The 26,705-nt window shown below is 44.6% G+C and overlaps 1 protein-coding gene across 2 annotated transcripts in view; it reads right to left on the bottom strand.

The window, feature by feature from the left end:
- PFDN1 (prefoldin subunit 1) overlaps positions 1 to 26,069 on the bottom strand; it is a 33,413-nt gene extending 7,344 nt beyond the window's left edge. Inside the window, exons 1-3 of one of the 2 annotated variants that reach the window (XM_074916314.1) lie at positions 25,952 to 26,069; positions 25,643 to 25,788; positions 10,605 to 10,689 (exon numbers count right to left, since the gene is read on the bottom strand). In XM_074916314.1, the coding sequence (XP_074772415.1) occupies positions 10,605 to 10,689; positions 25,643 to 25,788; positions 25,952 to 25,984 (264 nt within the window). In that variant the 5' untranslated portion in view covers positions 25,985 to 26,069. Of the gene's footprint in view, positions 1 to 10,604; positions 10,690 to 25,621; positions 25,789 to 25,951 lie in introns of both variants that reach the window. The other variant, XM_074916313.1, reaches the window with a different exon arrangement.
- Positions 26,070 to 26,705: the final 636 nt, after the last annotated feature.

Below are 26,705 nucleotides of genomic sequence, written 5' to 3'. Positions count from 1 at the left end.
GGGTCCACCCAGCACTGGTCCTCACCCAGTGCAACACCATGGCACATGTACACATTGGGAATTACCACACTACGGCAACCACCAAATATTTAGATACACTTCAAGACTTTCCAAGCAGAATTATTGCTCTCAGGAAGTTGCCCAGAGTTTGCTCAAGAATGACTGAACTGCAATAGGAAGGGAGCCCAGCTGGTTTCTGATGACAGCTGCTGACAGAAGCACGATGATGTTATTTACTTAAGAGGAGAAGTGATGATTCAGATCCCTGGATTTTCCCTTGGTCATTCTTTTCACAAGGTAACGGGGACCCTCAGTCACTTCAAAACTATCTGCATTAGACTGCTGAAGATAAGACATCAAGTATACGAGTGCACTTGCCAACTCAGGAAGATCTTTAGAAGCACCTGCCTAAAGAACTATTGGTACAAATCCACCTTCATCATGATCCTACCTACAGCACAAGCAGCAGGGCTTCCCCCACGGTTATCACAGCTCCCTGAAACCTTAAGGAACATACTGTGAAAAATCTAATTTGGAAAAGCACCCACTGCTTTCCACACTTAGTACCAAGGGAGGCCACCTTCAAGAGAAGAAGGGACAACTTAATGAGCAGGAAAAGCTGCCTGCAGAGCAGCCCTCCTGTCCCCAAGCCCCAGCCCCACTGGAAACACTCTGCACATACCTGTTGTCTCAGCCACAGGACAGCATTTTCTACAGAGGTGAAGACAGTTGCTCTCCGTGACTGGGAAACGATGGATTATTCCAGTGAATTACTGCATGCACCCTAGCCTGACGCTAACCACTACAAAAGCAAGTCAACTGGGAACCTTTCAGTAGGTGGCAGTAGAAATATATTATCAACCTACAGGATTCCTTTAGGGACACCCCTTCTTGGCAAAATTACCCATTTAGAGCAGTTTTCAGAAGTACATTGCTTCAGGTCAGATATTGCACCCAAACCAGACTTATGACAGCAGAGTCAGGTCAAACACAGAGAACATGGGGAGGGGAAATTTACCGAGATTCTGAAAAATCCCCAGGTTTTACACTGGCAGAAGCATCCCTCACCAAACTGCCTCTTACAAAATGTGCTAAATTCCCTAATTTGGTGCTTTGTATGGCTCATCAGAATACCCTCCCAGCAATATGACTTCAGCAAAATCGTATCACACCTTTCATCTCTTGCAGTCCTGGCTGAACAAGCCTGTTTTAAAAGAAAAGCTACTTCCATAAATTTCAAAGACTCAACAAACCAGCAACAAAAATATGATGTAAACTCCCACCTAAACAGCACTGCCCCTCCAATTCAGATGCCTTTGCAGGCACATCCCTGCTAGGAACACATTTACAGACAGATGAGAGGAGCGACATGGTCAGCAGGGCAGCAGGAAGTCCTGACGGCATCCCTGCATACCTGGCAAGCAAGGTGTGGCTTTACAAAGCTGACTCAGGGCTGGGTCAGGTCTCCCACATGCAGGAGCATGCTTCCCAAAGAATCATTTCCTGTTCTCCCCAGGCAAGATGGAGGAGATGGGGTCAGGATGGAGGTTTATCAGGCACAGATAATCCCCCTCCCCAGAGCTGCTGGGCATAAAGGACAGCAAGGAATGACTGCATGGGCCTGGTGACTAAGGCAAGGACAGCAGTACTGGTTTTGTGACTAACTATTACTCATGCAAGGAGGAATTTGGAGAGGGACCCGCATCCAGCTCTGCTGGTTGCTTTGGATACTTCTGCAGCCATAAGCACAAAGGAGAGCTTTGACAATGAATCAGACCCTGGTTTAAAATGACAAAGACAGACTTATCTGCCAACTTTGTGTTAAAATGATTTCAGTGTAATCATAAAAGCAGCTTAATGCTAATCAGAGGAAACAAGCAATGTTTTCAGACCCAGATGACTAAATGTAGGCTCCTGGATGGACAAAACCATTTAGATGCAGAAGTGGTTTTTTATTAATGCATAACGTATTTCACTTTCCCTGAATTACAAAGGAATGAGAGCATACGGGCAAAGTTCACTTGAAAAGCTTTTCCCATTAGGTTGTGGGTTTTTTTGGTTTGGGTTTTTTTTGGTTTTTTTTAAAATCAGAGCAAACCCACCCCACCCCACCCCCCAAAAAAAAATCCGAAAATAAATTCTGGGATACATTTATTTTGAAAGCATCTCTATAACTAACTTCTAAAGGATTTAAAAGAAAGCAATCAACACCCATGTTAATTATTCTCCTGCTTTTAAAATCTACAATTATGCACCTAAAAATAAAGGTAGGAACTGTGAAAATAGAGTCATCAAATTCCAGCTCTCCCTTCATGAAGCCCTTGCCCTCTCAGCTAGTTTGTGTGCTTAATTTGCAGTTTGCAGTGCAGGGAAGACTAACAAAGAATTACTAATTAATCAGTTGCTTACAAACTCTGGGAGTCTGAAAACTTGCTGTGGTGAACAATTGCTCCAAATGAAAGATCCAGCCTTGCAAATGCCTACTCACACATGTGTGATATTATAAATACATGTCATTCCACCAAAATCAACATCACCCACAACCACACTTCACAAAACTGTGGTGAGAAGTTAATTTTTATAAGCCAACCCAGGTCTAAATCAGTGGAATACCCTTTCAGAAAGCTGGGAATGCCTTTTTAAATGTGATGATTTCTTCTTCCTATGCTTCTAAGATTACAATGTCATGTTTTGCAACCAGTGACTTATGCACTATTTAACACAGGACAAGCTTCTTACGCAATTTTCAAAGCAGAACATATTCTTAGTTGATCTTTACCTAAGAAGTCTACCATAGGAAGCAGAATCAGTATTTAAAAAAAATACCCCTCCTGTCTTGTAGTTTACTGAAGAGCATCACTTTTAAAGCTACAAGGGGATAGCTGCACACAATCAACTTTCATTTGTCTGGGATGACAGATGATGCAATTCAGATAAAAGAGAAACCACATAAAATACACGTTAAGTTAGGCTATAAGAGTACAGTCCTTTTGCTATCCTCGCTTTTGACAAGTGACAATAAGACAGATGGTGAGGCTTTAAACATTAAGAATTAAGTTAAGTCAGTGATTCATCACAGCCTTGAAAGCAAGGAATAAGGCCTATTGTTCATGTTACCATCAGAATCAGTTTAGGGGACAGAAAGAATTAGAGCAGCATTAGCTATGCCCCAGTTCCTCCAATATTTACCTTAAATTCTTATGGCCCCAGTCCTACGTCAGAGGGCTTTTCCATAAAGAATGATTTTGTACCAACAGTGTTAGTTCTGTGTCCATTACACTCTCAACCTTCTCACTGTTTTAATATTTTAAAGCCTATTTTTCATTTCAAAAAAATCAGGAACAACACCACAGATTTTTGTCCCTGTAAGACAGCCAGACCTATAGGAAAAAAAAAAAAAAGGAAAGAAAAAAAGAAAGAAAAAAGAGCTTTGGCTACTCTCTTCAAAACAAACACCTTTGTGGAGGGAAAACCAATGCTAACAGCTCTGCCCGTGCAGACTGTGCTCTACTCTCCTATGGGAGAGCCTCTGGATACTCCCCAGCTGACAGCAAGCTTAGACAGGCAGCTCAACCACCCGTGTCATCAAAACCCAGCCTAAGCCTCCAGCTTCGCAGCCCAAATAGCAGGGGCAAGCCCTCAGTGAAGGCACAGACTCAGGCCTGGATGACAGAAGCCAGAGTCAACATGAAACAGTTTCATAGAATCACAGGATGGTTTGGGTTGGAAGGGACCTTAAAGCTCACCCAATTCCAACCCCAGGCAAGGACACCTTCCACTAGCCCAGGCTGCCCAAAGCCCCGTCCAACCTGGCCTTGAACCCTTCCAGGGAGGGGGCAGCCACAGCTGCTCTGAGCAACCTGTGCCAGGGCCTCACCCCCTCACAGGGAAGAATTTCTTCCTTAGATCTAATCTAAATCTGCCCTCTTCCAGTTTAAAAACTGTTCTCCCTCATCTTATCCCTAGCCCCTGACCAAGAGTCCCTCCCCCCTTTCCTGCAGCCCCTTTCAGCCCTGGGAGGCCGCTCTAAGGTCTCCCCGGAGCCTTCTCTCCTCCAGCTGAACCCCCCCAACTCTCTCAGCCTGTCCTCAAAGGAAGGTGCTCCAGCACCCTGAGCATCTTCGTGGCCTCCTCTGGACCCACCTAGGCAGGTTCTGTGTCCTTCTGTTGTTGGTGCCCCCAGAGCTGGACACAGCACTGCAGGGGGGTCTCACAAGAGGGGAGCAGAGGGGGAGAATCCCCTCCCTCAACCTGCTGCCCACACTGCTCTGGATGCAGCCCAGGACATGGTTGGCTTTCTGGGCTGTGAGTGCATGTTGCTGGCTCACAGTCAGTTTTCCACCCACTCATACCCCCAGTCCTTCTCCTTGGGGCTGCTCTCCATCCACTCCTCGCTCAGCCTGTGTTTGTGCTTGGGATTGCCCCGACCCATGTTCAGGACCTTGCCCTTGCCCTTGTTGAACTCGATGAGGTTCACATGGTCCCACCTCTCCAGCCTGTCCAGGTCCCTCTGGATGGCACATCCCTGCCCTCCAGCGTGTGACCACACCACACTGCTCGGTGTTGTCAGTGAACCTGCTGAGGGTGCCTCGATCCTACTGTCCATGTCACCAGCAAAGATGTGAAACAGCACCGGTCCCAACCCTGACCCCTGAGGAACATCACTAGCCACTGCTCTCCACTCGAACATCGAGACATTGACTCCTTTGAGTGCAACCATCCAGATAATTTCCCAGGAACGTCACCAAGTCCAAATGTCCATGTCCAGAAGGACCTGCCCTGACACCTGTAGCTGCCTCAGACACACAAAGCCATGCAAGATGAAGACTATTGCCTGGCCTGGTTCTCACAGGGGGTCTGGCAAGGCTCTTGCAGCTCACTTTCACACCAATCTCCGTAACTTGTGGAGGTCCCAAGCTCCCACAGCTTCCTCCTAAAAGGTTCATGCAAACCCATATGTTAATCCTACATGATAAATCCAGCCTCCATCTACAGCAAGCAGGCAAGATTACCTCCAGGAACAAGTGATCCTCCGGAAGCATTTATTGTCTTTCTTTTGACCACAGAAAACATCTGGTCTCCTAACTCATAGATTGATAGGGAGGGTTAATGAAACTCGAAGGTATAATTCATGGACAAGAGGAGGATATCACCACTATGAATTCCCAAACATCAGATACTGTAAAGTGGGGGGGTGTGGGGGGTGGTGAGGTGTGTGGAACAGAATAAATAGTAAACAAACAAACAAAAAAAAAAAACCAAAACACACCCAACACACAGGAGGATGGAAGTGGAATGGAACAAATAGCAAAGCAAAAAAAACCCAAACCACCCCAAAACACAGCCAACACACCACCTTCCAGGACAAGCAAATCAAGAGAATAAGAATCAATCTCCTCCCCAGCAATGCCCCAAACCTGCAAATGATCCATGCCAGAGGAGTTTTGTACATGTTTGCAAATCATACTGTAGCCAAGCCCCCAGGTTGCACAAATGGTTCTGGCTTGGCTCTTGTACAAACAACAGCAAGAGAAGCACAGCAGCCTTCCTTAGAGCAGACCAGGCCATAAAGCCAACAGGGCTGAAATCAAGCCAGGGACTGACCTCGGTCTATGCGTACACTTGGAAACAAGGGGCAGCGTCTGTGACAACATGTGTTTAAAATCATGTCCTTGGTACGTGCGTGTATGCCAGCAATGGAATGAGAGAACAGCACACTCATCCAGAGCAAAATCTGCTCCAGGCTAGGGCACAGAGGGTTATTCTTGAGGCTTCCCCTCTCCAAAGGAAAACAGGAGCACTCCTTATTTTCCCCTGTTTATGTAAAAAGCCCACCACACATTCCTGGGCACTGGCCTATCCTGAGCCAACCATGGGATGAGAGCTTCTATGCTGTAAATCCCAGGAAGAAATTGGTCTAACTTGGGAACACCCTAACAATTGCTACCTTCTGGTGGTCGCTTAGTGGCCTGCAAAGTGCACCACAAATCTCAAGAGACTTGTTTTCACACCATTAAAGCCACCCTCAGAGCTGGCCTCCATGCTGATGGTTTCAGCGTAAAAACCGAAGGGCCATCCAGAGAGCTGCTGCAGGAGCACAGCAGAGGCACGCAGCCACACCAAGCAGGTCCCTTCGAGCCATACCTGCTCAGAGAACATGAACTCCCAGGCTCTGGCACTCCTCCCCAGCCACACCTCGTCTGCTTAAATCTTTATTCCCACAGGGTAAGAAAACACTGTTGTGGCAACCATCAGAGGCACCCTGGTCGACTCATCAAGAAGGGGGGCACCACCATTACACCTCAGAGCTGCTGCAAAGCTATTTTAAAGCTCCTAGAGAAAGAGGATTAGAGAAATGGAAGCCGCAGCACGAGCAAGTTTGCATCCAGGCAGCACCAGGGAAGAAGTCTCTTGTTACCTCTGACGTCTGGTCACCATCAGGCGTTGCAATGCAGTCACTTTTCAACTTTTCCAGGAAGGAGCCCTGCAACACCATCTAAGCCGTTAAACATGGAGCACAGCAGTGTTTGATTGCAGATGGTTCATTTCTCCACCATGAACAAGAGCAAGGAAGATTTCTCTGTCTGGCAGGGCAATTGGACATGGTATTTTAGGTATCACATGAAGAATTTCTGAACTAGAAGTCAAGCACTTAGGTATGTATAGCTTCCCCACTTGTATGTCCTGCTCCAGGTAGACAGAGAAGAAAACCACCAACCCTTTATCTCTACAGCAGTAAATTTTCAGTTACCCATACACGTGTGAAAGAATTGCCTGGGAAACAAGCACACAACAATGTTGTGGTCAGAGTTTAAAACAAATCCAACTCAACGAGAAAGCTGCAGGTTGCTTTTGCCCTTTTCACAAGGGAGCTAAATTCAGTGGCACACAGTAGATAGAGCTGCCCAGCAAAGCCGCCTCCTTATTTGTTATTTTTAGCAATTTAGTCTGACAACGCCTGACAACTAAACATGCTGAATATAGCAGGATAGAAGGGGACTATCAGATATTATCAGAGAAAACACACAGCGATAATCACTTTCTCCACCCCTACCGAAGAATCAATTTTCCATGTCTTTATAACATCACAGAGTTTGTTCTTTTTAAAATGCCACATTTAAAAACAGAATCCATCTAGCCCCACAATGGAAACGGATAACATTTCCTGAAACAAAGCATTGTTCCACCCCTCACATATCATGTTTCCTTAAAAACAAGGGAAGAAAAACATTACTTGGTTTTTCTCCTAATACTGCACAAACATTGCTGAGCTAAAAAGAGTCTGTGCTCATCCCTTTAGAATGCTTTCAAAATAGATTTAACACATACCCCTCGTACTATGAAACACAACAAGAATTTGATAGTATCAGGACTGGAAAAATCCAATTGCCACCGCTGAGCAGGACGCTTCCGATGCCAGTATGAGTGAGCCTATGCCATCACTCCCTGCAAGATTCAAGAAGGTTTTTGTAAGCCTCACTGGCACAGCATTTAAGTAGGCATGTGTATGTTGCCAGCAAGCCCGGGCAGTCTGTTTGAATTCCAAAGGATTACACACAAATTGTGAAGTTAAGAATGCTACATACGTACACATATCTATTCATGTTCATACCTTAGCTGTAACAAGAAGGGTAAAGCTACCTTGCTTCTTCTGCAGAGTACCTGACAGGCTGTGCATCTGCCCCCTTGTACACATCCATACCCCTTTGGTGTTTTCAGAACACAGTTCCTCTCACTACGTACGTCCAATATATACTCCAGCCAAGCCTTCTTTTCAGAACCCTGTATAATACAAATACAGGTCTGGTTCTCCTTGCTGCTTTGCCATGCAGCAAGCATCAGGGAGGACCAACCCAGTATCACATCAATTTGGTGATGCTGCCTTGAAAAAGGCAATGCACCACTTCAGTAGCAGAGGGACCCAAGAGAGTGGAGGGACGGACAAGGAGTAACTTTAATTGTGCATTGCAGTGGAGACTATCAGAGAGGGCAGAAAAGCTTTCAAACCAGACGCAAAACCCTTCATTGTTTTCAAAGTTCGCTCTGACAGCTGTGAATGTCAGGAAACCCAGCTCACAGCTCTGAAGCAGCTTAAAGCCCACATTTTCTTAAACAGTCAGCACTCAGGAGGTCTCCTTGCTATACAGCTGGATGGATTTATAGAAGAGCTCAGCAGTGAACTCAGCCCTCTCTGCTGTGCTCCTCTGCAAACAGCACCAAGCTAGCAGTCAGAGCATTTCTCAACTTTAGGCTTGTATCAAAACTACACATTTCACAATACCCTGGCAATAGTGTTGTAATAGCAAGCCATAATTGTCTCAAGATCATGGTACATGAGTAACCAGATCAGCCACACTGTAGAGATACTGGAGTATTACTCTGACCAGCTTGGTTCAACTATGAAAGGTGAGAAATGTGAGTAAATAATAAAGTAGTTAAAAAGGTATAATATAAACCTAAGTTTTAAAATTCTTCCAGTTTTAACAGTGGATGGAGGGAAGTTTAACCTATCTTGGTTTGATATTTGTTTTACAATGATGCAGTAAAAGCACAAGGTCACAAAGCTTCACATTCTTTCCTGCTTCTGTCACAACTTGTTTTCAGGACAGCAAAATCCCCTACTCCTCTGATAACTGCTCTCTGACTTGGACTCAGGTATTTCCCCTGAAATCTGAGTTTCCAGCAGTTGTCAGTCTAAGAGCTTGTCCTTTTCCATGGAGAATTCCAAGCCTAAGGGAAATCGTTTTCACAAAACTGCCAGCCAGCTAGAAGCAGAGTACTTAAAAGATGGACTTGAATACTCACTTAGAACAAGTCTGTATAGTTTTGGCAATATGAGCCCTACTATCCCATGGTTAAAAGGAAGAAACAGCCCATGTTGCAACCTCCTATCCATTCCCACCATCTTTTGAGACAGTCACTATTGCTGGCAACTTCAGTTCAGTGGCCGTAACCAGAGACTCAAGCAACAGGGAGCTATGAAGCAGAAAAACACGTCTGTGAAGGAGCCAGCTCTGAAGCTCTGTGTAAGAATGGCAAAGGTTGTAATTTGGGGAGAATTCCATCCATTCTGCTGAACTCAGTGATCAGAAAGTTCAGGGGGTAACATAATTCCCCACCAGAAAGAGGAAGAAACTGAGATGCACAACTGAAGGGCACAGTAGTCAAAAAGTTGACCACAGCCCAATGGACCTGGCAGTAAGGGACTCGATGGGCAGTTTGTAAACCACCCTCTGATCACTTCCAAATCCAGACACGCTGCTACAAAGTCCTCCAACCCCAGCCACAGGGCTGTCTTTGCGCAAAGCCACTGGCATCTGGGATGGCTCCAGAGTAGCCAGGATACAATCACTTTTATCACATAACAAGAAAAATGACTGTGCCTTGTCTGCATTACCAGCACCTTAAGTATATAGCCTAGCCATGGAGTGCTTGTTTTCCCTGTGCAGAAAAAGTTCTTGTGGCCAGAAACACAAAACCCCTTAGTATGTGGCACAGACAACACAACATATGGTAGTGTACCTGTCCTACAGCTCCCCAGGCAAGCTGAGTTTTAAGAAGGAATTAAAACAAATACAAACTCTACTTCTGTTTTAGTATAAGTAGGAGACAACAGAGACAGAACTGCCAGGTTTGAGCACCAACTTGTTATTCTTGCTTGTCCCTACTTAGCTGGTCTCCACAGTCACTTCCTCCAAAACACTAACAGATTAAACAAGTAGCTTGACACAATTCAGTCTTTGCTTCCTCTGTCATTCCCCAAAACCCAAGGAACAGGGTTTTGTTTAATTATATTTTAGGGGCATTAGGAAAAAAATACAGTATTGGCCTTGGAAAAGTACATTTTGAGCATCTTCTCTGAAGAACTGTAGCTGTACATGCAGCCGAGATTCACTAGATAACTTGTTTGAACACTGGAACTTGCGCAGACACTGTATTTCCTAGATACTCTTCTCTGCCTTGAATGTTCCAACCAGATAAACATAAGAACACAGAAGTGTTCTAACCACATCGTCAAAACAAAGTCCCATCTCCCCCTAGATCTGGTCTTCAACAGCAGCCACAAGGAGATGCCTAGGGCAGAGCGTAAGGACAGGGCAAGCATATTCGGTACTTCCTCCTCATATTTTCCCAGCCTCCAGACATTTTTAGCTCAGGGACTTCCTGAGCAGGATGCCATTTCTACATATTTGGTAATTCTCAATGGATTTCTCTTCCATGAATTTGTGCAATTGTCCTGAGCCAGTGTAAACTTTTAATATCCACAGCACTGGCAAAGTTTCACACCACCTATCTGCTGTGAATAGCCACATAAACAACCTTTTGCCAGTTTTAAACCTTGCTCCTATTAATCTCATTTGAACCCCTCACGCCCAGTTTTCATATCAGGACACACAACATTCAATCCCTCCTGGGGTTACAGATCTAGCAAAGAAACAAAGTGACATGAACTACTTGTAGGTTACAAGTAACAGGCACTATGTTTCACCTAGATAAAATCCTTCAAAATGAAAAGTACCAGGTAAAAACAGGGAATGTAACAAACAGCATCTTGTTGACTGTCAATGTTCTGCTTTTGTCATCATTACCTGCCAAAAACTTACCTCTAATTCCTTAATTTTCTCTTCGGCTATTCTCTGTTTTTCTAAGAGCTGATTATGAATCACTCCTTTAGACTGAAGAATAAACCTACAAGTGAAAAAGAAGAGACAGACAACTGTTGGGGTATATTTTTTTTATGTCTGTTGTACACCTAGCTGCACATAGAGTTAAACTACAGTGACCTCTGCAAAGTATTCATCCCCCACCTGCAGGTTCTGGACAGAGGCAGAAGAAATTGCTACGACAGCTCACACAAACCACCAGGCTGGCCTCAAAGTCTTGCTCACTAATCTCACCCATGATCTGGAAGAAAATGGATGCACAGATCTCCCTCTATCATTCAGTGTCCTTGAATGATCTGAAAGCAGCTCTTGCACACAGCTAGCAAGGGGAGTCTGTCATCACATTCCCTTCAAAGAGATCCAGACCAGCTGATGGCACAGTCAAGGAAACCTCTCTCAACTGGTGAAAGCCATTCATTACCATTTTAGTGCTCACAAACTAAACAAACCTGCATAATAAAACCAAAGCTTTCTACACAGAAAGGCTGACAGTTGGGGTTGTTCGGCCTGGAGAAGTGAAGGCTCCAGAGAGACCTTACTGCAGCCTTTCAATACATAAAAGGGGCTTATAAGAAAGACAGAAAGAGACTTTTTACAACGGACTCTCATGACAGGACAAGGGGCAATGGTTTTAAACTGCAGGAGGGCAGGGCTAGATTGGACATAAGGAAGAAATGGTTTACAGTGAGGGTGGTGAGACACTAACAGGCTGCCCAGAGAAGCTGTGGCTGCTCCAGCCTTGGAAGTGTTCAAAATCACATTGGATAGGGCTTTGAGCAACCTGGTCTAGTGGAAGGTGTCTCTGCCCATGGCAGAGAGGTTGGACAGGATGATGTGTGAAGGTCCCTTCCAACCAAAACCCTTCTGTGATTTGATGATAGAGACAGGTGCTTCCACCAGAAACACAGAGCCATGGTACACCTGCCTTTACTTGAGCTTCTACAGCTCCCACTGCCAAGCTCAGAGCTTGGCTTTAACACATGCTCACTCACCTCTGAATTCCCATGCCTTCCACATTCAGAGGCTTTTTCTGTGGGGTGGGAAGTGGTTGTTTTTAACTGAAATTGCAGCCACTGGTTTCCACTTGTCCTGTTGTTTAAGCACCAAAAGGATTTGAAAGATGCATCCATAACATCTCAGTCACAGCAATTCTCCTCACCAGCATGCAAAAAACTGCCTGACTTGCTCAGAAGAGCCTCTTAAGGAGCACCAGCATCCAAAGCAGCTCTTCAGCACACGACACTGGCATCTCACAAATAGGTAAAGGACAACTAAGTTCAAATGAATTTTAGGAACCTTTCATAGTTGTTTTTCATCCTTCCAGACATAAAGAATGTACAAGCCGCTGATTCGACCCTTCCCTACTTAGAAAGTCCCCCAAGGGATTTAGAAGGAGCCTCCACGGGTCATACCAACGAGGTCAAGGTCTCCCTCCAGCACCAACTAGGGTCAATGTCTTCCTGCCAGGTGACAAGAGCTCATGCTTGAACAGTTAAAATGAGCAGCTTTAGACAGGGCAGAATTCCCCGTCTGCTACAGAAAAATCTGAAATCAGTTTGTAGTGCCATCTCCCATGACAAATAGCATTATTAATGTGTTTGCTCAGGGCCTGGTAAACACAAATGCGGATCTGCTGCTTGGCTTGAAACCCAGCATACTCTGCATCAGCAACACAACAGCCAAAAGGAAAACTACCTGCCACATGCATTCCTGAAACGCATGGGAATAGAACTGCAGTTAATTATAACAGGTTTCCAATTAAAACTCTCTTTGGTGCTGCTATTAACTGCACTTAGCAATCACCTCCTCCTCCTTCTCCCACTTCTCTCCCTTGATCCGCTTCACCTCCTCTTTTCTACAGTAACTTCCGCTCTATCTCTTACATTCCAATTTTCTCAAATCTCTCCTGGTTTCTTCCCAATCTCAGTTCATGTTTATTACTGGTGTCATCTTTGTTTTACATCTGCTCCTGTTCTTTACAACACAGCTCACTCATACCCTCTTTGCCCCCTCACGCCCACCCCCTTCCCTTAGGTGCTCCCACAATCCACTTTCACACAGTGGTAATGTTTTCAGGTCCCAGCACACATGAGCCTGCTGAAATAAAATGCCAGTTTTGCTCAGTCTTGTGAAAATCAATTCCATGACCACCCTTACAGGGAAGAGAAGTTATTTACATTGCTATTAGATGCAGAGCCTGCCAGAGCCAGCCAGATGAGCTACTTTTCAGGACAACCAGCAACCACAGCATTCTGACTATCACCTTGAGCCTGCAATGCCAAAAGAAACAAACACCAGTCTTCACACACAGAGCCCCTGCAGATTTTGGGGTGAAGACTAAAATTTTGCCTTGCTTCTGCAGTAGCTGCCATTAGTGAAAAAGCTGCAAGATGCCCTCAGTAAACAAAGTCATCAGTCCTTTCCCACATCACAGCTTCCCTGAGCCCGTGTGTGTATGAACATTTTCTTAATTACTTCCTTTATTCTGTGGAAGCAGCGAAGAAGAACAGGATACCTTTCTCATCTGCTCCCCCAAACTGTATAGCAAGATTGGTCATTGTGGTTTCACTGATGCACCTGGACTAAGAAACAAAGTTAAACACCAGCACAGGTTGATCAATTTTCCCCCATGCTGCTGCTGGGAAGGTCCCAGGCGCTGAGCAATTCTAGCTGTCTGAGAACCACTACGGGCACTAAAACCTTTGAACAAACAAGTGGCTGACTTCACTTCTATTCTGCAAATGTCACCAGCAGTCATCCGGGAAAATATCCTCCCTTCCACCCTCCTGCAATGCTCTGGCAGACATGTGACAGCAAATTAAAATTGGATGGCTGAAGTTAGCACTGACGAGACTTATGTGGGCAGCTGGGCACAAACACAACCACCCCAATTTTATTTGCCATAAAATAGTGGGCTGGAACCTGTGTCCATTCACACACTGGCTCAGAGGAAAATCAAATGTCCCTGACTTGGCCAGCAGCATCCTTCAGAAGGGTCTTCACCAGCACCAGCTTCAAGCCACCCATTTTAATCCCCTGTTACAAGACCATCAAGCCCTCAGCCTAAAGCACACAGGTGCTGCTACATGATCTGTTAACAGCCAGGTTTTTTTAAGTTGAAGCTATAAATCCAAATTCACAGTTAACTTTTTAAATCTGTGGCTTCACTTTCCAAGACAAGAAGGGCTCAAAAAAACTCATCAGTGTTTTACCTTCTAGCTTGGGATGCACACATTATGGAGAGCTCGGCCAAAGTTTTTACCTAAGGAAATAATGTAGTTTATGGCAGCACTTGGGAAATGCAGAAGCTTGTTCTGCTCATTAGGTAAGAGGTGCTGCAGGGCAGTTGCAATAAACTGGAGTTTAAATTTAATCTGGATTTCATTCTTTCAATTGCCCTAAGTAAAACACCAACTTGGTATTTTTCCTTCTCACCAAGCTAGAGAAACAGGGCAGTGTCATCCTGCAGCCTGATTTTACTTAAATGTGGGTATTTTGTTTATTAATTTTTAAGCTCATGAAAGAACCATGGGAGGTTCTGAGGACTCAGTGGTTCCCTGAGTGAGTTTGTGAACAAGCCTTTCAAACACATGAACTTCATCCACTGCCTGGAGGGACACCACCAGCTGAGAAATGGCCCCACAATACAGTCACCACATCCAGACCCGATGAGACACTTTCTGCTCTGCAACGCTGAGCTTGGCAGATGACATGACTAACACCAGCCCCTTGGCATGGGTCAGCACCGAAGAGCTACCTCCACAGACCGCTCTGCCAGAGCCACTGCAGGAGGCTCCAAGAACCTGTGCACTGAACAGGCATGGCTTGTAAGTACTGATAGTCCACAGAAGACAAGCAGCAAACCTCTTCCAGATAAGTGAGTTCACTCGTGTCCACCTTCTCTCAGTGAAGTGTCACAGCACACACTAATACATCTGTAAAACACGACACCTACACTATCAAACATAAAACAATGATTCAGAGAAAGTGTTCAGCACTACAGTGGCAATTACAAAGCTTAGTAACAACCACCTCCTCACACAGGAACTTTTTCGCTGTTGTTAAATAACACCAGAAATGTCTGGATCAGAATGGACAAGTTCAACAAATCTCAGCTGGCCACCCATTTCAAAGGGAATGGCTAGGATTCCCTAGAACAGAGCAGGATTTGCCCTATTCCAGATACTTCACAATTTTTCCAGTGTCCATAAAGGTAGAAACTCGAAACAAAACACAGAAAAGTAGAAAACAAAGCTACAGAGGAGTGGGGGCCTCAAGGACAGCAATGCTCAGCCAAACCTGGGCTGCCAACAAGAGCAGCTCCATAACAGTGAAGTGTTCGCAAATTGTCTGTACCTAGGCGCTCTGGTCTCCTGGTGACTGCTGGTTCTCAAGTGCAATACAGGGAACAAAAATAGAGTACAAGGGAACTGAAAGAGAAACTACACTCTAAATATTCCCGCTTGTTTCTATTTTCCTTCCTCTGCTAGCTCCACATTGGGATTTTTGTTTCCCTAAGGCAGAGAAAGTGGTTTATATACTCTGAGACTCATTGCTTGTTTCCTCCTGAAGGGATCTCTTAGCCTCTTCCCAATTCTAAAATTTCTAGATACAGTGCCCATTTGTTCAATGTTTATACAGCACTCTCTAATGTCTTGGTCAAAATGGTCTTCAGGCTCTAGTCAGGCTGGTCAGCAATGGTGTCAGCTTCATAATCTGACTGCTCCTTCATGTCACACGTACACACCCAGAAAGTGATGTTCGTACAGCATAAGTAATTCCATAACTCAGTCTGTTTGCACCAAAATGTACTGTTTTCTTCACTTTAAGACATAATATTAGATACTGAAAGATTTGTCTTAATGAGTGAGGTTATGGAGATGTTTGTTCAGCACACGCCACTCTTCATTATGACATACAAGTCATTAAAGTTATTAAAGGTGGAGTACCAGTGATGCTCATAGTTAAGGTTTTCCATTAAGAACCCCTACTTTCAATTACTTGCAACTGCAACCAACTTCAACCTTCATGTCTGCAATGTTTCGTGGCAGGCATCTGTCCCGGACCCAAGTGCTCTCTCCTCTTCCGATTCTGGTGAGGGAACATGGTTCTGGTGATTTTCCTGCACGGCTTGCCTGTGCAAGAGGCTGTTCATATTAAACTATTAAAACCAGGAGGGAAGGAGCCACACAACAGGCCATGGGGCTCCCTTCTGCCAGGCTGCAGAGCGATTCTTCCCACTTGGGTCCACGTAGATCACCACAAGAACCTGTGCAGGGTACCAGGGGAAGCCTTCGCTTTTCCCCTGCCTGACAGTGATATACATCCCTCTGCCTAATTTCAGAGAGAGATGAGTTTACAGGTAGGAATGCTCCAGTGCTATTTTGCCAGAATAATGATGAATGACAGACCTAAAAATCCATTCAACCTCACTCCCAGCTCACACAAAAGGTCATTATAACTCCAGCTTTATGGTTCCCATTGCATTTGGGAAACTCTCTACAAAAACTTAAGATACTGAATAGAAAACAACTTCGTACAAAGCCATAACAATATTTTAACACGTTTATTGTTTTTCTAAAAAAACCTAACACACTGTGCTATAATGCAGTACAGTCATTTACATGGAGTGTCTTGCTCCTTGAAACCAAGCGTTTTCATTAGACTACTCCATGAGAAAAAGCCAGGCTAAGCCCAGTCATGCCCTCATCTATTTAAAGAGGCTTTTTAATTCTGAACTTGCACCGCTGTTCAGGCTTTGAGCATACTCAATAGAGGATTACTGCATTTTAAGTACTGTTCAAAGCCAATGGAAGAGAGGCTTCCAGAGAACTGATCCCAAGCAATCTAGCTTGATTGAACAGAAGCTGGCTGTGCACAACTGCAAGCACCCAGTAGTGCCCTTCCACCCTCCTGGGGTCTACTTTATGCTTCTGTAAACTATTCCCTATGCAGTTCATAACAGGCAGTGCTTATACCCAGCAAATTCCAGTTTTAGTTATCCTAGATGAATTATCCAGTTCCAAACAAGACAAGGAAGCAATATTAAAAAAAAAAAAAAAAATAAAATCATTACTAATTATAGTTTGTGCTGCCACCCTTCATGTCTAAGAGTTTCACATTTTTCAGCCTGATTTTGAATTTCCCATTCAACAGATCATATGCCTTAACTAGAGCTTGTTCAGAAACAGCGGGAGTTGGAACAGATGAGTTGAAGCTTTTCCTGTGTTTGCTTTTACTTTAGTGTCCAGTCGTCTCACTGGGTCACTCTCAATATAGTTAAACCTAACTATTCCTCCCTTCCCCCCTGCCAAAGCAGCACATACCTTAAAGCAAAACAAATCCTGCAGCTTATATTGGGAGGATTATATATGAATACATTCCAGAAGCAGCAGTTTATAGTTCATGTGTCATTTTACTACTGCTCTGAGAGATGGATATGCACCAGGAGCTGTTTGGGAAGGAGATGTGTGTTGAAGCATGCTGGCAGCACCTCTGCTGGGGAGCAGAACCTATGCCTGACAGCACTGGAGCACACAGAGACCAGGATCAGTACTGGAAGCAATCCAAACCAAATCTTATGTAGGCCACAACAAATGTTCATCTGAGTAAAAGTTACCCTTGTAAGCCATAAAGCTATTTACGTTAAGGAGCTAAAGGAAGAGAACAAGAAGTGACACACTGTTTACTTCCTCAAACCTCTCCACAGACTGGTCCAACTTGTCCATCCTGCCCTGCTGAGGGACAATGGGGTTTGTTCTGCACTTCAGGCCATGTTTACACCGAGTTTTAACTTTTTTTTTTTTTTCTGATCTGTCAATAGCTACAGCATATTACATTACCTCAAGCCAAGATAGTAACACAGCTTGCAAACAGCAGTTTCTGCATTGCCAGACACTTAACTAGACGGTAGATTTATACCATTGTTCGTGCTTGGTTCTTTAAAAAAAAGAAAGCAGGTTCTCTAAAAAAAGAAATACCTCTAAGTGTGTATTAAATATAGCACAACCCAAAATAATAATAAACTGTGGTCCGCTTTTAAAGAACATCATCAATTCTTTTTGAAGGCTCAAACAACATAAATGGAATTTTAAAAAAAAGCAAATGCCTCCTCTATCATACAGGAATTAATAACATTTGAGATTCAAACCATCTGGGGAAGGCAGTGTAAACATGACTGCAGTTCATGGAGGTAAAATCTGTGAATATTTCTTCTTCACTGTATCCCTGGTTTAGTGGTATTATCTTCTAATTTTGCTTTAATGTAATTTTTCAGTATGTAGCAATGATGACCTGTTGTTTATTTAAGTAAAGGCAACTCAAATGACTACAGCAGGCCTACTAGTAGATGCCCTTCCAATAGACTTTTTGCACTCTAGGTTGCACCATATTTGAAAGTTGATAGCAGCGGCAAACAGAAGCAATTTTTCTAATAATAGGAAGTCAAAATTAATTTATAATTTCCCCTGTATTTTTATGAATTCCTCACAAATTCCTAAGGAAGAATATTTAAAAAAAAAAAATCACCCCCCACCCACCCCCCCCACCCCCCCACACACACACCCCGCCCTCCAACATGAAATGAACACACATCTAGAAAAACACCAAACAAATATTGGTGTAAACACCCTGGTCAACCAATCCTAAGGAAATTTCTATCTAAAAAAACCCTTTTTTTCTATTGTGATCAGAAAGGTGAACTTTGCAGTAGTAAATGAAGTGACATGGAGATACTGCTATACTCTGACAGGTAAACGTGTTTGCTCTTCTCAGCAGCAGTCCTTCACTAAGAACCTATATAGGAAACCCAGCAAAATCAGGATACATCTCTCTTGAAAAGTAAATCCATCCACAGTTGCAAGAAAAAAAGCCAAATGCTTTGTGCCTTGCCCATGAAAAAACCTCTGAAATGCTAAATGAGGACGAAGACTCAATTATTGACTTGTGGTTGTTAAATAGCACGGCCTTGGCTTCTGCACATCCCAAATCCTGCTACAACAAAGCATCAAAGAAAAAAATGCAACAAACATCACAGAAGTGGACATAAAGATAACCAAGTCAAAAGAATTCAAGTATAACACTTATATATATAAGTATATATATATGTATATATATATATAGTATATGTATAGTTATATAACACAAGATATTTCTGAACACTAGTGTTAACTTAGCTAGCACTAAAACAATCACACTGTTGTTTCCCAATCAGTAAGAACAAAGTTTGTAGAATCAGCATTTGTGGACCAAAAAGGCTGTATGTTGTTTTGGAAAACAGATTTTTCTCAGAACGCCTGATTTTTTTTATTATTTTTTTTTTTAAACTGGATGAAACATTCTGTTAATTCAGCAAATACTTTTGGAGAAAACAAAAATAAAAATTCAAGACAGCAGTTGTAGCATTCCTGAGTTCAGCACTCTGCTATTTTATGCAAGTTCAATACAGAGATTCAAGAACCAATCTCATCCCACAGGACTGGTTTCCTCATACTTTACTTCAATGTTTTAATGTAGGGGTCATGAACTGAATCCTCCTTTCAGGCTTTGAACAGGCAGCTAGGTCAGAAGATGCTCAGACCTAGATTTCTCATTTGTATTAAGGCTGTTCCACATAAAATGTATGTATTACATTGACATACATATGTCAGAGACTGACTCTGGGCATCTTCACCCAACAGCTGTGGGCCCTGAGTGTTGGGTCCCTTGTCACACGCTGCCCTGCTGGCTAGATATCCACTGATACCACACCTGGAGGGCATCCCCAAGCAGAACAGGGATACAACAGGGACTCTCTCAAGTACTTCTTTGGTCCAGTGATTCAGCCATTCTCCTCTGCCATAGAAGGCCAAATTTTAGTGTTTGCACTAAACAAGAGATACAGCCCTATATTCTGAAAGAAGTGCTCTAGCATTCAGTATTTCTACAGGGATTCCCAGGGAACACTTGATTCCAACATTTCCTTTAGGAAATGGGAGGAAAAGACTCAAAATACAGTACTTCAAACCCACTAAATACGAAAATAAATGTAAGTTCCTTGCTGTCTCAGAACACCAGAGTGACATTTTAAGTGCTTGGAGAACCAGAAATAAGACAGCCATGTTCCCTAATTTTTTTGCAGTCATTTGCAAAGCGACTAAAGCAGGAGCAGTTCAAGCTCCCCCAAAACATTTAATACTTGTCTAGCGTGCATCCAAGAGAAGTCTGTACTACTGAAGCAACACTTGGGTTGTCATTTGTAGAGATCCCAGATTTCCTCTTCCTGGAGTTAGGGACAAAACGAAGGTGCCTTACTATAGCCTTCACTCCCCACAACAGTCTGACCTCCAAAATGCTGCCCTGCAAGTGCAAGACTTCTTGAAGGCTCTGGCACATTGCCGATGGATCACAACAGATCAAACTGTCGCTTCCAGCAACAGCAGCCTGCACGAGCAGTTTGCTTCTGTTCTGACCCTTATCTTCTCAGTTTAGACTTCATGTCATTTACATTTACTCAGGTAGCTCCTTCCTCTGTGTTGTCTATGTAACAGGCAGAGAAAAAGTTAGGGATAAAGACAAATGTTATAGGTTATGCTTCTAGGCCCAACAAAAAAATGTTCCTAAAGAGTTAAATGTTTCCAGGCAAGGGAGACAAGCATCAAGCAAGAGCTGTATCACTAATCTTCTATCACAATGCATGTGGAGTAGGTGGGGGGGACTATAACTAACAGGTTTAGTTCAAGTAGGGCTAAGTAAAAAAACCTGGGTGTTTTTACTTAACTTTTTTAAAATTTTTTTTATTTTTCTGCTACTTCTATGTTTGACAAATACTGACTTATCACATATGCCCACCACCAGTTGTCTGTTTAAAGCTTATTTTTTAAAGAAATGCAGCTGCTTCCTAGACCTGGACAGATAAACACCTTGCATGCAAGCCATGAAAATCTTTTCTTCTCTGAAGTTTCAGTATTGCATGGAAAAATTATGTAGAACAACAGGGCAGAAGGGCTATAACTGGACCATATCCAAGAGATTACAACTGAGCAGCCCAGGGCAGCAGGAATAAATTCAAGAACTAAGTGAGGGAAGGGCAGAGGGAGCACATTTGAGAAACCAGCAGAGGTCAAGTTAGAAAAGGAGCCTGTGCCCAATAGAACAAACTCCCTTTCTGATCTGGAACAGAATCCAGGAGTGCAGACTCCCAGTATCCCACCATTGTCAGCAGTTAACCATGAAGTCCACTGACCAGCTGTGCTCCTCTCACTCCTGGTCAGCCAGAAGGAGGATGACAACTAATTGCTGCCCCTTACTTCACTGCTCAAGTGAAAGGCACCTCTACAGATGACTACTGCACCACCCCTGCGTGCATCATTTCGATTTTTGCTTTCTGTGACAGCTCTCTAAAAAGATCTTACAAACTTTTACAGGCCCACTCACACATAACACTGTGAAGAACACTCTGGGCTGCAACAAAAATGAGTAGTTTAAAATTGAGAAAAAACTGAAACAACAACTGGTGATGGAAAACCTTAGGGATTATGCATAGGGCACACCATGTAGCCTCTGATTCCTCACACACCATCTCCCAACACTCCTGTCTTGGTCAACATACAGCATAAACCGTGGTCAAGTAGCAAGCAGCTGAACAAAAATTTTGTTTTCTTTGCAGTTCAGTGCCAGATTGTACTTAGTAGACACACCAGACTTATTGTGGAAAATAAGATCTTCTATTTTTTCAACAGCTAGATAGAGGAGCTTCAAGTTTATAAACCACATATTGACCAGAGGCTGATAGCAACATGCTTGTCCCTGGGATTCATTTAGGTTTTGCAGCACCTGTCAGTTTCTCAGCAGCTGGGCTTCAGCGCTGAGCTCTGCACAAAGCATTACCCAAGGAGATGGGCAATAGAGAAGCCACTCAAATTTCACAGACCAGCCTATAATTAGTAACCAAACCATAAAGATTAAGCCTTGCATGTCCTTCAGTTCTTTGTAAGTTTTTTTGAAATGTAAGTGGGAAGCACAGTACAGCTACCATATTCTGCAGCGGTCTGTGCTGGTAGAATTGAACACCAATCTCATACACGCACAAAAAGTAAAAATGCACCTACTGCAGCTGTATCGAGTGATGACTGCTGTCTTCAGAGGTTCAGGAAAGAGCCTACAATGATTTATGGTGTCTCATTTTCAAACAAAACCAAGAATTGCAGTAAAAGCAGGAACACATTTAAATCCCAGGAATGATCAAGAACATTTAATCCTCTCTCAGGTTTCATTTGTGTATGATTCAGCCATCAAAAATCTGAATCACTCTTAAAAAAAAAGTCCAAATCATATTATTACAGCTGTCGCCATAAAATACTATACTTGCACTAAGTCATTTTATAGGGACAGCTATAATAAAATAACATACTTGCAGAAAACCTTAAACATATATTTGTACTACAGTATTTGCTTGATTTTTACTGTCTTATACTTCATTTTTGTAAGTGTTCTCCCATTCAGTGTAGAAGTAAACTTATAATAAAGCAATATCAAACCAAAACTGACTATCTATTTTGGCATGGCATGAAAAACTGCAATGTTCTCCTCACTGTGCTTAGCACAAGTGCTGGACATTTTTCTTCTGTAAATAATTGTCCAAGTTATGGGTTAAAAGAATGTAAAGGGAAAGGTCTGAAATATTCAGACAGAATTCTGAAGCTTAAACTTTCAGCATAGTTCTCAAGAAATATGATGATATCAGTTCACAAATAGCTTAAGCAGAAGTCCAGCATAGTGGTAGTCGTCTCAGGCTACGTAACAGGCCTTTCAAAAGAATATGAAGTAACAGAATTGAAATGTATTTGGCAAGATGCCACCACTCAGATGATATCCCAGCCTCACGGATATGTACAGTACACAGCAATTCATCATCTCATTCTATGTGGCACTGACATTTCTTGTGTCAAACCAAAAATAGCTATAGCAAAAGTAAACTGAGCCCCACATGTGGAGGCCAGTAAGACCTCCACATGTTATACACACTACAGTATTTTTTAAAAAAAGAGACCAAGTTGAATGACAGACAGACTTTCACATTTGCCAGTAGTGCTGGGAAAGCCTCTCAGAAGGGAAGGAGGCTCAAGATATGGGTTCAGAGAACAAAAACCGCACAACCGCTTTCCAAGTAGTGCAGAAGTGAGTACTAAACTAGGCAGACTTCCTCCCAGGATGCAGAACACCACCACAGTTCATTAAGCCTTCAAATTCCATGAAGGCCTAGAGTATCTTATCCTACAGAAGTCTATGCACTAGCCTTCTGCACACACCCTAAACCATGAAAAGTGGAGAAAAAAAAAGTCAGAGAAATTCTTTCACAAGCCAGATTCTAAGTAGCAGCTTAAATGGGTTAAAGAAGAAAAAAGGAAAGGCGGGGAGGAAGAGTTGAGCACAGAAATAGTTTCAAAGAATTTAGCTATTCAAACAAGCTGTCAGAAGATCACCAATAATCAGTTAACAGTGATGCAGACCTTCACCCTTTCTGGATAACTGAAACCAACTGGAGGTCTAACACTTACATGCCAGGCTATGCAAAAGAAATTGAGACATCATATATAGCCCTTTGGTGGCTGAACTCCCACATCTGTGCAAGCCAGTGACACCAACAAATTAAAAAATCTGCAATCCCAGTTCACAGAACATAGCTTAGTCCAGAAGAACTATAATGGCGACCTCCTTTGGTCTCCAGTGAACACAAGATGCCAGCCTGCCCTTGCATTTCAACTCCTGCTCCAGGGCTGCTTTACTTACTTTGCTAAAGGCCAAGATTTCAGCAATAAATTCTCTACTAGGGGTTGGAGTGGGCTCCAGGAAGAACCTTGTGTCCTTGGTGCATGTTCTCCAGACTAGAGAGTGACACAGGTCATACCAGAGCATTATTGCCAGTTGGCAAGGCAGAGCTCACAGAAATACCATATCGAGCCAAGGCGGGGGGTGGGGAAGTGAATGAGTAGTATTCAGAAGAGCTCTCAATCTATATTTGCATAGCAACTAGTACAACAAAGCTCATGAGAAGTTCCGCTTTTAAATATTGTCATAAAGCAAGTATTTTCCTGATAGCGCCTCTGCCATCCCTGACGAGCGAGAACTGCTCTGCTTGCCATACCTCTGCCACCCCATGTGGTCATGGAAAGGCATGAAAAAGACGACCCTTCAGAAGACGGTCACTACTGCAGCTGCTCCACACAGAGGAAGTGCAAATGGTTTAGGACATGAAGAAGATAAGTATCTCTTACTCCTAAAGTAGAAGGTAGAGCAGAAAGCAGGACAATGCATTTCAGCCAGTGCCAAAACACCATCTGCCACCCACATCTGATTCACAAGCAGGATTATTTTATGATAAAGTCCAATACACCCATATTTTTAAGGTTTCTTGAGGGAATTTCCAGATAGGAGAATTATCCTGTACTTTCCAATTTTGAAAAAGCTTTAAAAAGAACTGATTCAGAATTATCTTCTACTCTTCATCTGTCTGCTCTGTGACAAAACCAAACAGAAAAAACCCTTATGAGTTGTCTCATGGCTGCTCTAACCAGAAGTGTTTGCTACACCTACAGCCTGCGCAGGTCAAACCAGTCACCTCTTGTAAATGACAAAAGTCTATCTCCATTTAAGGTACCAGTCACTAGCATCCCCACACAAACCCACCATTTAATTCACCCAAATGGAAAAGTTTATTTACTAGGAGTCAAGAAGGGGACTCCATCACACTGAACACTTCCATTAGCCTGGGTACAACTTCATCTGAAAACATGCAACAAAGGGCAAACTAGAAACCATTACTGGCTTCCCAGTCCCAACACCTCCCTACAACTCAATCTGGAGATTGCACGGTCTGATGGATCCAGGCACTTGTAGATTGGCCTGGCTCACCTTGTGATGGTCCACTTGGACATAAAGATGGGTTAATCACAGGGTGGGGAAGAGGTCAGTCAAATCACCCTTTTTGGCAGCAGTCTGAGCAGATTCAGTGTTTCGCAAAACCACATCCCAAGCTGACCAGTCATCACTGTTACCCAACTCACAAGGAGAAATCATAGCACTCTCAAATCAGAAACACAGAAATCTAGGGAAATACTTGATAAACATCAAGTAAGCACACTTCAGATTTGAAACCGATTGTATGCTCTTGTATTAGCAGTGCATTGTGGAAGTTAATCAAAATGCATTGCTTCTGGTTTAAGGTGTTTCATTTGACAGCCATACAAGGAAGCACATTTTTATGAGTGCACTGGGACTACCTGTATAAGCTTTATGCTCACTTCCAAGGGTTTAAAAACATCCAGGCAATGTCAGTTAGATCCATTCCCTGGCACAATACTGCAAAGGGCATTCCTGTAGAACATTTATGCAAGCAAAGCCGGAGCACATGAACTGTGCACAGGGGTTTTCCAAGGAGTCTGGTGTAAACTACATTGGAAATGACTGAAGAGGGACAGATCTGTGAGAGCCTTCTCACAAATGCTGTTTGACATTAGAATGCTGCTCCGCTAGCCCAGATTACAAACTTCACAGAGATGGCAGACAAGACCATCATGACCAGGAGCAGAGCCAGCAAGCAAAAATCACAGAAAGCCAATAGCATTTACTACAGCCTTTCTTCAAGACAGCTGGTAGCTAACCCCGAGAGAAAAAGCTCAGTAAGTCTCACTGCATTCTCAGGCAGATTGCTGGAAGTCAAAAGGAAAGACGCAAAAAATTAAACAAATGAACATGCTGAGAGAAAGCTGGCATGTTCTTTGTAAAGGGAAGAGCCTCCTGCACACATCAGCTGCCTAGAGGCCTCTTAAACAGAAGCTGGGGGGGTTCTCCCTGCGGAGAGGGCCATAACCACGGCCTGGCTCCCCGCACAAGGCAGGTCCATCCCAGCAGGAGCGAGCCAGCCGCTCCGGCACGGCGAGGAGGCCCCAGCACCCACCACAGCCCGGGCAGGTACTCACATCCTCCCCACACCCTCGTACATGCGGGTCTCGTCGACCAGCATCATGACCTCCGTGTCGGTGAGATGGGCGTGCTTCTTCGTCTTGCTCAGCTGCTCGATCTGGATGTCGGCCAGCTTCACCTTCTGCTGCGTGTCTATCACCTTGGCCTGCAGCTCGGTGAACGCCTGCGGGGAAGAGAAGAGAGAGCGGCCATGAGGGGCAGCCCTTAGCGGCCGCGGCCGGGCGACGGGACACGAACGCAGCCCAGGCTGCAGGGGCGGAGGGGTGCAGGCGGACGCCCCCCGAGCCGCGGGAACGCCACACCGCCCCCCGCACAGCAGCTTATACCTTCTTCAGCTCCAGGTCTACGGGCGCCGCCATCTTGTCCCGCAAGGCGCCTGCGCGGGGGGAGCCGGTACCGCCTCCTGGTGCGCATGCGCGGAGGGCGCGGCCGGGGGGTCGCCGGGCGGGGGCCGGGCACTCCTGGTTGGGGTACGCGGAACGAGGCCTTCCCGCGGGCCGCGCCCGGAGGGTGTCCCAGGCCCGGCGGCCTCAGTGAGGGAACGGGCCGTGGCCGCTGTGAGGGCGAAGCCGGCAGAGGCCCCGGGGACCCATGGGCCGGGGTGCGGCTCGGTCCCCCGCGCAGCCCCGCGGTGTCTCCGGAACCTGGCCGTGCCCCTCTCCGTGCCCGCACCGGCCCCGCCCGAGCCGGGTGAGCTCTGCCAGGGCTGGGGAGCCCAGCAGCCCCTATTGCGAGCCACCCGCACAGACACGGGGGACCCCGGCCGCCCCAGGAGAGGCTCCCAGAGTCCAGGGACAGATCAAAAAGCTGTAATGGGTGCTAAAAGCAGAGCCAGAGCAGTGCTTTGTTAATAATAGCCGGCAGCCAAACGTAGCCTCAGACCTGCAGAGATCTTGAGGCTGGGGGTGCCCAGTCCCTTGGATGCGGTGAAGCATCGCAGGGAGGTTGAAGTTGCGGGTGCTGGTGAGGTGGAGGCACTGAGCCGGCTGGGGAGAGTCCCGGGGAGGCAGCTGCAGAGGGGGTGGCAGTGCTGCACCTCCTGCAGTGACAGCTTTTGGCTGCTCCCAGCACCCCACTGCC

The sequence above is a fragment of the Athene noctua genome, chromosome 12, assembly GCF_965140245.1.
Source record: "Athene noctua chromosome 12, bAthNoc1.hap1.1, whole genome shotgun sequence".
Taxonomy (NCBI): domain Eukaryota; kingdom Metazoa; phylum Chordata; class Aves; order Strigiformes; family Strigidae; genus Athene; species Athene noctua.
Note: the sequence above shows the minus strand (reverse complement) of the source record. Positions and strands in the feature narration are given on the sequence as shown.